The sequence below is a fragment of the Maniola hyperantus genome, chromosome 1 (genome assembly GCF_902806685.2).
Source record: "Maniola hyperantus chromosome 1, iAphHyp1.2, whole genome shotgun sequence".
Taxonomy (NCBI): domain Eukaryota; kingdom Metazoa; phylum Arthropoda; class Insecta; order Lepidoptera; family Nymphalidae; genus Maniola; species Maniola hyperantus.
In genome coordinates, this window is record NC_048536.1 from 13,899,365 (window position 1) to 13,912,923 (window position 13,559).

Sequence of the window (13,559 nt, forward strand, 5' to 3'; positions counted from 1 at the left end):
TAAGCAAGTTTTAAAGTTAGTGTCACTCTTCATGCTAACAAAACTAGACGACGAAGAAGAAGCAGAAGAAGAGGAAGACGAAACCCAACCGGGAGAATCGGAACAAGTGCCGCTTGTTCGCGGTGATTCAGAAGAATCTCGCCGTGGATATCACACGCCCGCCTCCCCTTCCCCACCAGGCTCCCCGACCCCTTCCCATTCAGCCCCGGCCTCGCCGCGAGGTTTCCACACTCCTCTTAGCGAAGCATCCGCACCTTCCACCCCAGTAAAACCAACGCTCCCCGCTCTACCACCTCCACCTTTAACAGCACCGCCTTCACAAGGCGGCCCTCCCTCTCCATCTTCCGCCTTAATGACAGTTTCCCTTGACGCGTATCTCGAACCTAGACGAATCTCCTTCGAATCCCCACCGTCTTCAGAACTCATTCCTCGCGCCCAAAGCCCTGAGGAATCCTACCCAGTGTTCTCTCCTCCTCCGATTCGCCGACGGCATACAGTGGCCAGCCCGAGCTTACTTCAGAGGACCTCAATAATATCGCATTCGAGCCGCGCCGAGCCTAACTCGCATCATACTTGTAACTACTGCAACAAATATATTTTAGGAGATGTTGCCCGTTATATTTGCTAAGTAATAACATTGTATTTTTCAGCTCCTGTGTAGTAATTTAGTATTACAGTGCATAAAAATTTATGTGCTAGTTTTCTAAGCTACATACACCCTATTGATAATTATGGGCCAACAAAGGATGCGGTACTGTGTTATTATTTAGCCAAATAAATTCACATGTCAAAATAAACACGTTCGATGTTTCACAATTGTACATACTTATTGTAAAGCAATTAAACAATTATTGTTGTACATAAATATTTTTTCCCTGGAATAAGATTTTCAAATGTATCTTTTATTGTATAGGAACCGATTCAGCGCCGGTCACACCAAGACATAGAGGTATAGTTTTAAATTATACACTTGGTGACGGGTCATTTATTTTCATTCAATAATAATCTCTGGGAATACCTTGTAATAACATTAATAAAATATTATGTACCATTCCACTCTTTTTACATGAGCATTATGAACTACTTCCAATCATCAATTGTCTTAACTTAATCATCTTTTAAATCACCATCATTAAATCCCATAAATCCTTTATTAATGACTTTGTACGTTTCCGTCATTAACTTTTGTCCTCGTCCGGGTGACTCCAATGCTAACAGTATGACTATATTCCTTGTGTTGACTGTTGAGTCGTTGAAAGTCAATCGCTTCCCTTGGTGTGAGAATGGTGTTGAGTTTTGCCTTTCTTTGTAGCACGCGCGAGACCGCCGTATAAGCCGCCCTCGAGCCATCAGAAGGGTAACGTTGAGTAATTTTCGCCGGCCTGACCTTGTGTTTCTATTACTAACCCATTCGCAGCTTCTTGGTTATCGTATTTAGGCAATCGAATGGCGGGGACTGTCTTATATCACATTTCAGCATTCTGAATATTTAGTTAGGAGCCTCTAAAAACTTGTAAATTGTAAATTTAAGACAGAATGCGCCTTTTCACGTGCTCGATTTGTGTTGTTTCTGCATGATCTTTTCCTGAATGTTTGCTTGCGAACCATTGTGTTTTTGTTGTCATGTTCTGTACGCTATAATCAGAGGCAGATTATCCCTAAGGCAAACTAGGCACGTGCCTAGGGGCGCGAGGTTACAAAGGTGCGCGCGCGATCATGTAGAGTTCTATTACAGCCTACCGAATGATCCCTACTAAGTAATATTATCCTGGAGTGATCGAAACTGCCTCTTCTTTAATATAGCAAAGTGTCATGACGTAACATTCTTCACTCGTTTACATAAATAGTGTAATCACCAACAACCAGCTATGCAACGAGACGATTCCTCGTTCTTTTGAAATTAGTAATTTTTTTAATATGGCTGTTAGGGGGCGCCAATGAGGTGCTTGCCTAGAGCGCTCTTGAGTCTCGACATTTGATCCGCCTGTGGCTATAATATTTGCAAAACTACACTTCTACAAACATTTTATTATTTACAAATAAATTCACAATACAACTTTTCCTATCAGAAGAATATGTTTTGTTTTTAAAGCAAGTCCCTAGTAATTTATTTTGGTATACCTATTATTTGCATGAGTTTTTTAATAAGCGGCAGTTTATGTTAATGAAGCGCTTTCTAAATTTTGGTGCTTATTATTTAAAACAAAACCAATGAAGAAAAATTTAAAAAGACAACAAAACAATATTGTGGCTTTACCGCTTTCCTATTTATTTGGCCCTTCAATTAAATAGTAATAAACAAAGATTTACAAATTAAAAAATGGCGTATAAATGCATGATGCTCTCTGTTGGTGTGCCATGCATATTATAGCCCTAAGCAAACTGTATGAACGCTCTGAACATAGCCGAAGAACTCTTTCAGGTGTCTGCGGGACGTAGCTACCTTGCACGCACGTTTACCATTTGGCCGATTCAAGCTCGTTTATTGGTCGGTTGAACTGGCCGCGTGGTTCAGAGCAGTCATAAAGATTTACTAGAACTGTGTAGTCCGTAAAAAATGATTTTTCACGCGCTATTTTAAAACTCATTTCGAAAGTACGATTCACCTTTAAAATAAGGACTAAAATAGTTATTTTGATATAAATTTTACACAAAAAATTAAAATGGCGCGTGAGGAGTTAAATTTTACGCGTTATACTTTGTTTTAAACATTTCCTTTTATCGATATTTTCTCTATACAGCGGTGCGTTCTGGAGACTACTACATGTTCGATGAGTTTGATGACACCGATCTTCATTTGAAAGATGACGAATCAAGTTCAGACGAAGATGCGCCGAAAACGATGGGCTTTGGAAAGGTAAGGTATTTCAGAAACGATTTTATAATCGTTATGAAATTAGTTATCTCTGGAATTTAAATGGTGTTAGTTTTTTTTTGAAGGCATGGGTATTTATGGATTGACTTGTCATGAAACTTGAATAAGTGGTCCATTACACTGCGAGGGTTGGGGCGGTAATATATGGGGTGTGTCGCCCCTTGGGTGGCACCGTAAGATGCAACGCATACCTACAGAGTGCGGTAGAGACGCAGTGTTTTTGATAACAACTTTAACTAAACGTAATGTACTTTGATATGCGGTTGATATTGGAATAATAAAGACAAAACATGTAGGAGCATGCCGAAAAAAATGAAGCTGAGTTTGTGTTGTTGCCAAAGAAGACGCTACGCCTCGGCTGTACTCCGCTCTGTAGGTATGCGTTGCGCCTAAATCGACTACTATACTACTCCACACGCAATAATTAGGGCATGATTCAACTTTCGTGACGAGAATTATAAAGGTAGGAGGGCAATGGGTTAAGTACGAGTATATCGGTATGGGAGCTATGTTATCGTAAAGCATTTTTGGATTTGGAAATGTCAGCATGCTTGTCTTAGTCAATACCCAAATTATGAACTGTTAGTTTGTTTTGTTGTATAATTAATATTATTAATTGAATGCTGTCCAGACGTGTTGTTATTTGTATATGTGGGATAGCTTATGGTGACTAACAAAAAGAGCTTTGCAATAAAATTGCACAGCCACCAACGAGTACATTTTGCTTCTCGATACACAAGTCTTACTCAAAGATACAGGGACATTTCCCAAACATTTCTAAAACTACAACATAAATTCACATCAATTCTCTCTTTCAATCCTTCAATTATTATTATTGATCCTGTTGCAAACCTACACAACGTTTACAAATTACTGATACATAATTCTTGAAATTTTTCCCTTGCTATATTATACAAAAAATATTTTTTTCATATTGTTCTACTATGATAATAATACTTATCGCATGTTGATCAACATAAAATTGGACATTGTCAAGATTCAGAATCGGTATTTGCGATCCAGTTGTGTCAACTGCAAATAAAACTGCGTCCCAGCTGCCATTTTGCAGTCGGCTGGAGTTCAAATGCATACTATCTATCATGACACTAACCACCAGAAAGCAAAAGAGAAGAACCGGCTAGAAACTCAGCCAAGCCAAAAGATGTGATACTGTTAGATATTACAAATTTTCATGGATTGTCTATTAACAAGGTATAGAAAAACAATAAGGCATTGTATCGAGAAACGTAGTGTACGCATAGTGGTGGTATGTGGCAGCTGGTGTCGACTGCTATCAAGACGGACCTGCGGCGCGCCGTGTCGCTGCGTCGCGCGTCCGCGCCCGCCGTGCGCTCGCACCATCCCACGCGTGCCTCGTCCGTTACTTACCCCTACTCCTACCCCCATCAGGTAATGTAGTACAGTACTACCACTTTTGTAAGTTGCACCGGAAAAATTCGTTTGCCCAGACAAGCGCAACCTAACGCCGATTAAAACCGAATGTACACCAATGAAATACAGACCTTATTGCTTGACGTTAAGATTTCAAACACAAGAACATCGGAGACTCGTGCTGTCTCGCTCATAATTCACGCGAATTGAAACGCGTGCAAACATGGCGCGTAGGTAGCTTAGCCAATTGCGAACGGACGCCGCTATGATTGGCTGAGATATTTTCGCGCCATTTAAAAATAAGATTTCCGCGCAAGTACATCGGCGTAACTCATTAAAGTGGAAGGTAGTACTGTAAATACCTCTGGAATAACAAGTTAGGTATTTCAATTTTCTTTTGCATTATTTAAGACGGTTACCAAAATAATTTTTGAGCTCTTGTACATTTTCTACAGGATGCAATTTTACGTTTTAAATACTGGAACAAAGACTGGATTCCCAAAATTGGTACTAGACCATGAAATACAAGCTTTCCTACTTTAGGGAAAAGGATTGCATAGCACAAATATAATATAACATTCATTTATTTATTTCTCTAATGTGTGAGGAATGAGGATACAATCAATCATTTTGTATCAACTATAAATGGACGTACTTTCTGAAAAACGCTCCAACCCACAATTAATTCCAAATTCAAATATGAAAAAACTATATATTTTTTGACTTGATTGTAGATAGATAGGAATGTTTTTCAGAAAATATGACCAAGTATAAAAAGGAGAAACTAACTGACAGTTTAAGCCGCTGTGGGTCTACAAACTTGAGATTTGCATGTAAATGTTCTCTCTACAATGAATGTAGACTCCTACTTGGGAACTTTGTCAGAAATTTTATCCAAACGAAGCTGAAGCAAGTAGTCAAATCTGAATAAACGATTGACGATTGACTGGTCACCCAAAAATAATAATAAGTTTAGATTTACAGGAAATTTCAGCTTAGTCCTTGTAGTAATTTATTATTTCGCCAGTTTATGTCGTCAGCTAATTTTTTTAGATCAGCAAGCGTTCGACAAACAGATGCGGTCATAAAAATGTTTTATTGACAATGGATAAATAAATCCATTTGAATGTAAAATTTTGGAATTGGTTAGTAAAACTGTAACCGCGAAAGTCTGTTTTTTAACCTCGAAATAGGTTCATGTAGTTCCTTGTTTTGCTACCCGTGAAATACATTTATTGTTTCATAGCTCCTACAGAAATTTTATGAATTTATAGCGATGATAGATTTGAAAAAATAAAATTAGGTTATGTCTTATATTTTGGTTATGGAAACTGGTAATGGTTATTTATGTTGCATGTTGTATGTATTGGTTTGTTTGTATGCTTTATGGACTGAAATTTATGTTTAATTATTTTAATAATAGTTTGGTGTTTGGTATACCATTTTATTATGTAGGTATTGAAAATTTTATATTGTTAATGGCACATAGACATAATGTTCAATAAATAAAACTTTTATAATATTTTGTCAATCGTGTAAACTTATTTTTAATAAGATCATGGGGGCTTTTAATATTTTGAGTGGCACAAAACACACATTTTTTAAAACTTTGCTGGTACCTACACTTTTCATTAAGCCAAAATGTTTGCTTGTCTATGTCTACACCTATTTCGTTGCAAAGGTTTTAAAAGAAAATCTTCTGCCTAAAAAGGTATGGATTGGTTTAATAGAATTTGACATAATATGCCATCTTAATATTTAGATGACCGCAATATCACCCAGAGCAGATAGCGTTCGCCCTGCAGATGTGGATATTAGGATAGAGGAGCCAGATCAACCCGGCGCCGCTTCTGATGTTGACGAATTTGCGCCACCTCCAGGTAATTTAGAAATTTTATTTCAAAAATATAAAAAAAAAACAATCTCCATCTTTTTATGAACCCTCACCCTCCTATGTTATTATAGAAAAAAATACATCTTCAGTTAAGACTGATCTGATGTTACTAAGGATTTTCAATTCAAATAAATGGGAAGATGTGTTTTCTAAGTTGATGCAATCTTACTTTATATCGTCAAATTACCACTTTACAATGATGATAACGGTAGACAGAATTAATCTGGCGATATACCTAAGGTGTGCATAGAAAGTAGTCCAATCTGAACACGAGCCATAACATGACTGTAGATTGTACAAAACAGCCACCCCAGTTGTGTAAGAAAAATATATTCATCGTTATCGTAATCCGTAGCAAATTCTGCCCTTGATTGGCTGTGAAAAAATGTAAACAACGAATAAATCAATCAAAGGGCAAAATTTGCTGTCGATTACGATAACGATGACTGCTTTTTAGGGTTCCGTACCTGATACCTCAAAACGAAAAACGGAACCCTTATAGGATCATTTTGTTGTCTGTTTGTCTGTCTGTCGGTCTGTCAAGAAACCTACAGGGTATTTCTCGTTGACCTAGAATCATGAAATTTGGCAGATAGGTAGGTCTTATAATAATAATAAATTTCTTTATTTCAGGCCGTGGCCCATGTGGTGTTAGTAAATAAGTACACAATATTTAAAAACTTAAGAACTATGTTAGTACGTACAGCTTATGATATTTATCTTCAACTATTCGTAGGTAAAATACTTGCTTGCAAATTACTCCTCTGTAGATTACTTTCTTGTAGATTCCCACACATCTCGGTTTTCCTATTAAATATGACAAACTTGCGATATAAAATTCCATTAGGCCACATGCTCTCGTCCATGAAAACACTTAACTTATCCTTAGGAATATAGAACTTATATGCGGCATAACCTTTTTTCTGTTTCATATTTACGCTTTCTAAGTTAACCGATATACCAGTTTTCTTTTCAATGTAACTCTGAATGTCTTCCATAGGCGCATTCATATCCACATTATAAATATAAAACGGTATCTTTATGATGGCCGCTTTAAATCTACAGTCTGGCTGACCGACCGCCGTTCCCTTTTTACCTACGAAACGATTTCTTAGGCGCTTCTTGTTTTGTACCAAAGTCCAATCGTCTTTCCCCCGCGCCTATATGTTATAGCAGACATTCGGGGAAAAATCTGAAATCCGTGAATTTGTGGTTACATCACAAAAAAAATCGCACTTGGCCGGTTTTATTCTTACACAATCGAGGAGCACATCTGATCTATGACCTGCGCAAACTGCCATGTTCAAATTGCTAGTTTCAGATTGGGCTACTTCTTTTGTGCACACTACACACATAATGTCCTAGTATAATAATACAATCAGGTATTCACAGTTGTAAAAGAAATATGTATTTTATTTACACAGAAGAAGAGACATTCATTGATAAAGTGAAAGGTTTCTTGGATACTGCGGGCGCATTCATATCAAGCATTCTGGTATCCCTGACGCGACATCTCATGAAATATTCGCGGGACTACAGATACGTGTCTCGCTCACTCTCGCTAGAGAAGAAGAGATTAAAGGTAGGTTTAATTACCTTCACAAAATACGACTCGTTTGTAAGTAATAACGTTATACGTCAGACAGTAGAAGTCCGTTCAAAGTTATACGGATTCAAAACCATTTTGATAAAAGCAACAAAATTGTTATGTATTGCAGCAACGTATGGTATGTATTGCAGAAGTGTATTCCGAAATTGCTATGTAACTGATTTTTTTCTTAAAAGATAGCACTCTAAAACTAAACGATAAGATCTTCCTCCATACTGTTGCTATGTACGGAGACCCCATCTGTCTTACCATTGCATCTTCTAACTTTTTTAACATTATATAGAGCTCCGTTGAGATCTCACATAACTTCGTTAGCGCGATCAAGGATACATGGCGAGAGATTGAAACCTCTAAGGCGACATCTAGTTTGTGCGCTGTAAATTACTCGTTACACGTGTGATCCAGTTGCTTCAAAGTCATGTCGAACAGGCGCGGCCTCAGCCCATTTTGAAAAGAGCTGAATATCTTGGACTGATAAGCCCAAGACACGCTTGGGCAACGAGATTTGGCCTCAAGGTTCGTACCCCGACAGGATTCAGTTTGTCCTGAAAACACCACAGCAAATGAGGCTGTAGAATCCTTTATAAGTTCGAGTGGCGTCATCTAATGTCTGTATGTGGAGACCGCCACACATTTAAGTACGTAAATTTTTTTAAATCAACACTACATTGTTTAATTTCCACAGGAAAAAGAAGGTTTTGGCATTGGTTTAAGGGAAGGCTCTCAAATGATTTGGGAACCATTGCCTGAGACATTATTGCATCAGTGAGTAGTTTTCTTGGATTTTTAAATCTTATTTTTCTAAAAACTGTAATAGCGGTAGTTAAGCTTAGATAAACTTTCAAATACGCCTTGGTTGTGGTAGCGTAATATACGCTTTGTTTTACTAACATTTACGAGTAGATAGAACAGTCTTTATAATTAATTTTACTAAAGTATTATTTTAAATTGTTGAAAGTAGATTTTTGAAAATAATTTAGTTTGTAAGCTGTTAGTCACTGGTACTTTTATTTTTGCATGCCGCTTCTACTAATAGGGAAATGGAACATGCGGAGCAATCTAACATCAACCTACTGGCGCCGCCTGTAGATATGGGGTAGGTATTGACCATTACAGCAACTTGAAAACTTGCTTTATTTACTAAACTAATTAGTGAGTAGACTAGTCTTAAGCTGAAATCTGTAAAGCATACTTTGAATTTGCTCAGACTTTACTTAGAGTTAAAAAGAGACATACATATTCATATCTCTGACATAAATTATGTGAATCCCTCGATGCTCTACAGATCTTAGCCTTAGGGACTTGATATAGCAAGCGCTCCGGGCGCAGGAACATAATTCTCTGAAGACAAAATATACGGCGCTCAACGAAATACAGCAAGCGTCCGCTGCGCGCCCGTTTCATTCCCCAAATACTTTGTCTTCACAGCATGGTCCGGAGCGCTTGCTATTATATCAACTCTCTTAGAGTAGAAAACATTAATCTTAGAACTGTAGAAGATAGTACCTGATACAAGTATAAATTTGTAGATCGCAGCATCATTTAACAACTGTTTTAGAAATAAGAATATCTCATTAGTTTAGAGGTCTAAAATGCGTAGATAGTGTCCATATGCACAACTCATTAGAGGCTCTCACTAGCGAAGCTAAATTAACAAAATATTGGACTTGTAGAGTTGTAGACAGTAGACAAAATGTCGGGGCAATTTTTGACAGTAAACATTACAGTTGGGTCTGCACACCTATTTAAAATGAATTGAAAGTCTAATACATCCATTTTAATTTGAATTTGAAGCTAAGTAACTCCTATACTAAGAAGTTACCATACCCAAGAAGTTAGACGTGAAACCGCCCTTACGCTGTTAACTGTTTAAAATAGTAAAATTAAGCATTTCGGGTTCTGGTTTTAGTTCTTTATCCAAATCGACGTCTGATTATTTAGCCGACTTATTCAGTTTAATGATCGGCCATGGTGTTGGGTGTTTAATTTCACGGGTTTTGGTTTGGGTTCAAAATTTATGCAAAACGACGATGTCGATTTATTTAGCTGAAAGTTCAGTTATTTAAGCCTTCCAACATCAATTTTGGTTTTACAGTGGATTTAATATGGGACATCTTGCATTCTAATTACTTATTTTCGGCTTTGGGATTCAAAATTCATGAGATCCGGGGGTTTTTCCAGCCGTAAGCTAAGTGAGATTAGCGTGCCGGAGATCCGTATCTTGGCGGCGAGTATGGAGCGCGGTCTGGACTCGCGCTCCTCCTCGCCCGCGCTGTCTGACGACACCTCGGAACACGAGAGCGCCTTTAGCTTGCAAACCAGCGAAAGGTTTAGTGCTGAGCATGCGTTTAGAGCATCTACTGTTTCTGAACTTTATCTTTACGTTCTTGAGATTTAAAATAAGATAGAATCAAGTGTATCTTAATCTCTCATCAAAAATCTCAATGTCCATAATACACAAGGAACAATACGATTCGTCATGTCTGTTGAAATCCGCTAGAGACATACATATTACGCCGTGAGCGTCATCACACCTTATCCTCAACTTTCCTAATCCAGCCGCTTCCCGCCACCCTCTTTAAGGCTGGCCGCATATTATCAGATGTACATCTGATAATATCACATAACCTTTCTATCACAAAAAATTAGGATGCGCGCCGAAAGGCACTTTTTCTCATACATTTTGTACTAGACCCCAAAGATACGCCGCAGATTGTCAGTGTGTTGCCTGATTGGACGTACGCGGTCGATGTTCGCAGAGTGAGTGAGAGAGACCGTTTTCTAACAGGTAATTTCTGATGATATATAAGGCCGGCCTATATCGTCAATCCATCGTGTCCAAAAGTCAAGTCACGCTTACTAGTACGCGGTCTCCATTCTCGGATGTTTCCGCTTCAACGGCCATCCATCATGCATCAAGATTATTTTGCTATAATCCGTTAAACAATCAGTGACACAGATTTATCTGGTTTAGTGGATTATAGCAAAATAAGCTTGTTGTTCCTTGTGTATCTTGAGATTACTTTGATTTATTCATTCACTCTACCTTATGAGTTTCAACTCTATCATGACTAAACTTTCATGAAATTAATATGGTCATTATGGTAAATTACCCTAAAATTTATTCAGTACAAGCTCTAATCGTAATTTTTGTCGTCGCTTTCTTATGGGCTTTGCTATTCAACTTTTAGAAATAGATTTTCTTCCTAAACGTTTTGACTTATAAAATAGCACTTATAAATATAGTTAGTTGGGAGTTTACGTAAGTATCGTGGAATGAAATTTTCTATCAGGAATGTTTTAAATATTATTCTACCTTTCTATCAAACTTCTGTACTTTTATATAATTTTCAATTGCGCACAAATTGTAATAATTAAGTATTTTAACCACTGCATATTATAATTATATATTGTGAACTTTTTCTCTGGTTTTAAACGTTTGTTTTAGATTATAACGTCGTTGTACATATTTACTATTATTTTATAATGCGACAAACCATTCGATAAAGAGCATGAATTATAATTTACAGCAAGGATGTAACAATGCTGGAAGAACAAGACGACTCAATGTTTAAACAGCAAAAATCGCCGCTTGTGCACCTCGCTTACGCATTGTGGTTTGCAGTGCTGGCACATACAGACATTGTCTGCTACATTATGGTATTTATAAACCAGGTAAGCATTATAAAAACTATGTAAAACCTAGTTCACTAAATCATATAAGGCCACAGCACACAATACTTTAAGCATCGGAGGATGACGATTTTGCGATTGTATCGAAGGTGTATTGCGCTTCGACTTGTTGTGTTTGAGCATGGGACCAAAATGTCCTGCGTAAGCGTCTGCGGCTGGCGTTTTAATTTGACCAGATTGAAACGTACAGTCGTAGCTTCTACCTTCCAAAAGGCTATCAAATCGCCGATTGCCGCTGCGCTGAAATTATAATATGTGCTTTAATCCCTAAAGATGGTAGATACAGCATCTTCACTTTAATTCTTTTTTTAGATTCAGTCGGCCACGATCCTTTCAATTCCGTTACCACTTATGGTATTTCTGTGGGGAACTTTGACAATACCACGTCCGACCAAAACGTTCTGGGTAACACTAATTGCGTACACCGAGGTATGGATTAAAAAAAACTCTTAAAAAGCGCTTGACAGTTTAAGATATTTGATAATAACTTGAGATTTGATTGTAGGTTATTGTTCTGATAAAAAGTATGTTCCAATTTGAAATTCTGCCGTGGAACCAGAAGGCGATACCGGCTAATATGCCATTCACGGCGCCAAGGATAATAGGAATTGAAAGGAAGTTCAATTATGCCCTCTACGATTTGCTTCTTCTACTTATTATATTTTTGCACAGGTAACATATTATTTATGATACTACAATAATGACTTAATTTTGGTTAACTTTAAGTAGAAACAAATGGCTCTGTTTTTTGAACTTATTTTAAGAAAAAAAAGTATAAAATAATCAAAGGTAAGTTAAAACCCCCTATCTCCTATGCCATACTAAACTCCAGAACCGTAAAGACGCTTCCAATAATGCTATGATCTAGGATTATATTTGTACTAGCTGATGCCCGCGACTTCGTCCGCGTGTATATGGTTTTAAAAATTCCGTGGGAACTCTTCGATTTTTCAGGATAAAAAGTAGCCTATGTCACTCTCCGAGTCTTTACGCATACATAAAACCACGTTGATCCGTTGCTCCGTTGTGACGTGATTGTAGGATAAACCAACAAACAAACACACTTTCGCATTTATAATACGGGTAATGAGGTAAGTGATGTGGTAAACAATAATTTCCTTCTTTTAAGATGAATTCAACATCCATATTTGAAATAGAAACAATTTTTAATGCGTTTATATCGTTGATTTCAAAGCTAATACTGTTTTTAGGTTCATGCTAAAATCTCTGGGTTTGTGGAAGGAGTCCACCCCAGAAGTGGAATTGCACGAGGATATGGAATATCCCTTGAGTTCTGAAGACACGCATCTACTAGTAGCTGGTCGCGGGACGGAAGTGGGTCGCAAGTTCCTCGAACTACATGAAAAATCTAGGCCGTGAGTAAATGTAAAATATATGGAATTTTTTTGACCTTTCCAATCTTGTTCTTTTCCAATTTACAATTGGACATAGTTAACGGTTGTAACATTAAATATTTGAGCTATGGGCATAACCGTAGTCGGGGTTGACGGGGGAGGGGTTTTTGGGGGTTCAAATAAATGAATAAATTCAGAATTTGGGTCAATTCAAGGCATTTTAAATGTTGGATAGTGGAAATAAAAGGAAGCGAATTGACAAATATCAAGCATATTTTAATGTAGATACCGCAGTCCCGTCGTGACCACGACCCGTGCAATTGGGTTGAAATATCGACAAATAAAAAATGCAATTAATCGTAATGTACCCGTTATCTACATTAAAATATGTCGCTAAACCACGAAATAACCTTAAAACCATTAGTAAATATCCAGCAGTCGAGCAGAGTAAATTTGAGCAGTAGCAACGTCGATATCGACGTCATCTAATCTCATTATATCTCTCTGTTGCACACACCTTAAAAGATACTAATTTACAACATTTTACTTTTAATGCACGTTCACCTAAATATGTTGTATGCGGGCAGACAGTAGTGTGCGGTCAGACTTGTGGTCTCGTCGGTACCTTCGTTCTACTGCTGCCAATAGCCCTACTTCTGATGGCACAGCTAGAAGCGGTCCTGAACGAAGCAATATTGAACGGTTATCTATGTCTCAATATTTTTAATCCCCTAGTACTCC

At 37.6% G+C, this 13,559-nt stretch overlaps 1 protein-coding gene across 15 annotated transcripts in view; it reads left to right on the forward strand.

The window, feature by feature from the left end:
• Positions 1-13,559, forward strand: part of Piezo (piezo type mechanosensitive ion channel component) — a 76,022-nt gene that overhangs the window by 43,804 nt on the left and 18,659 nt on the right. For 4 of the 15 annotated variants that reach the window (XM_069498945.1, XM_069498955.1, XM_069498964.1 and 1 more), the window contains 12 exons: positions 48-575; positions 2,742-2,857; positions 4,154-4,285; positions 6,030-6,147; positions 7,586-7,743; positions 8,456-8,535; positions 8,807-8,866; positions 9,952-10,098; positions 11,301-11,445; positions 11,776-11,892; positions 11,969-12,135; positions 12,675-12,839. In XM_069498945.1, the coding sequence (XP_069355046.1) occupies positions 48-575; positions 2,742-2,857; positions 4,154-4,285; positions 6,030-6,147; positions 7,586-7,743; positions 8,456-8,535; positions 8,807-8,866; positions 9,952-10,098; positions 11,301-11,445; positions 11,776-11,892; positions 11,969-12,135; positions 12,675-12,839 (1,933 nt within the window). Of the gene's footprint in view, positions 1-47; positions 576-913; positions 950-1,312; positions 1,358-2,741; positions 2,858-4,153; positions 4,286-6,029; positions 6,148-7,585; positions 7,744-8,455; positions 8,536-8,806; positions 8,867-9,951; positions 10,099-11,300; positions 11,446-11,775; positions 11,893-11,968; positions 12,136-12,674; positions 12,840-13,559 lie in introns of all 15 variants that reach the window. The other 11 variants (XM_069498979.1, XM_069498999.1, XM_069498971.1 and 8 more) reach the window with 10 other exon arrangements.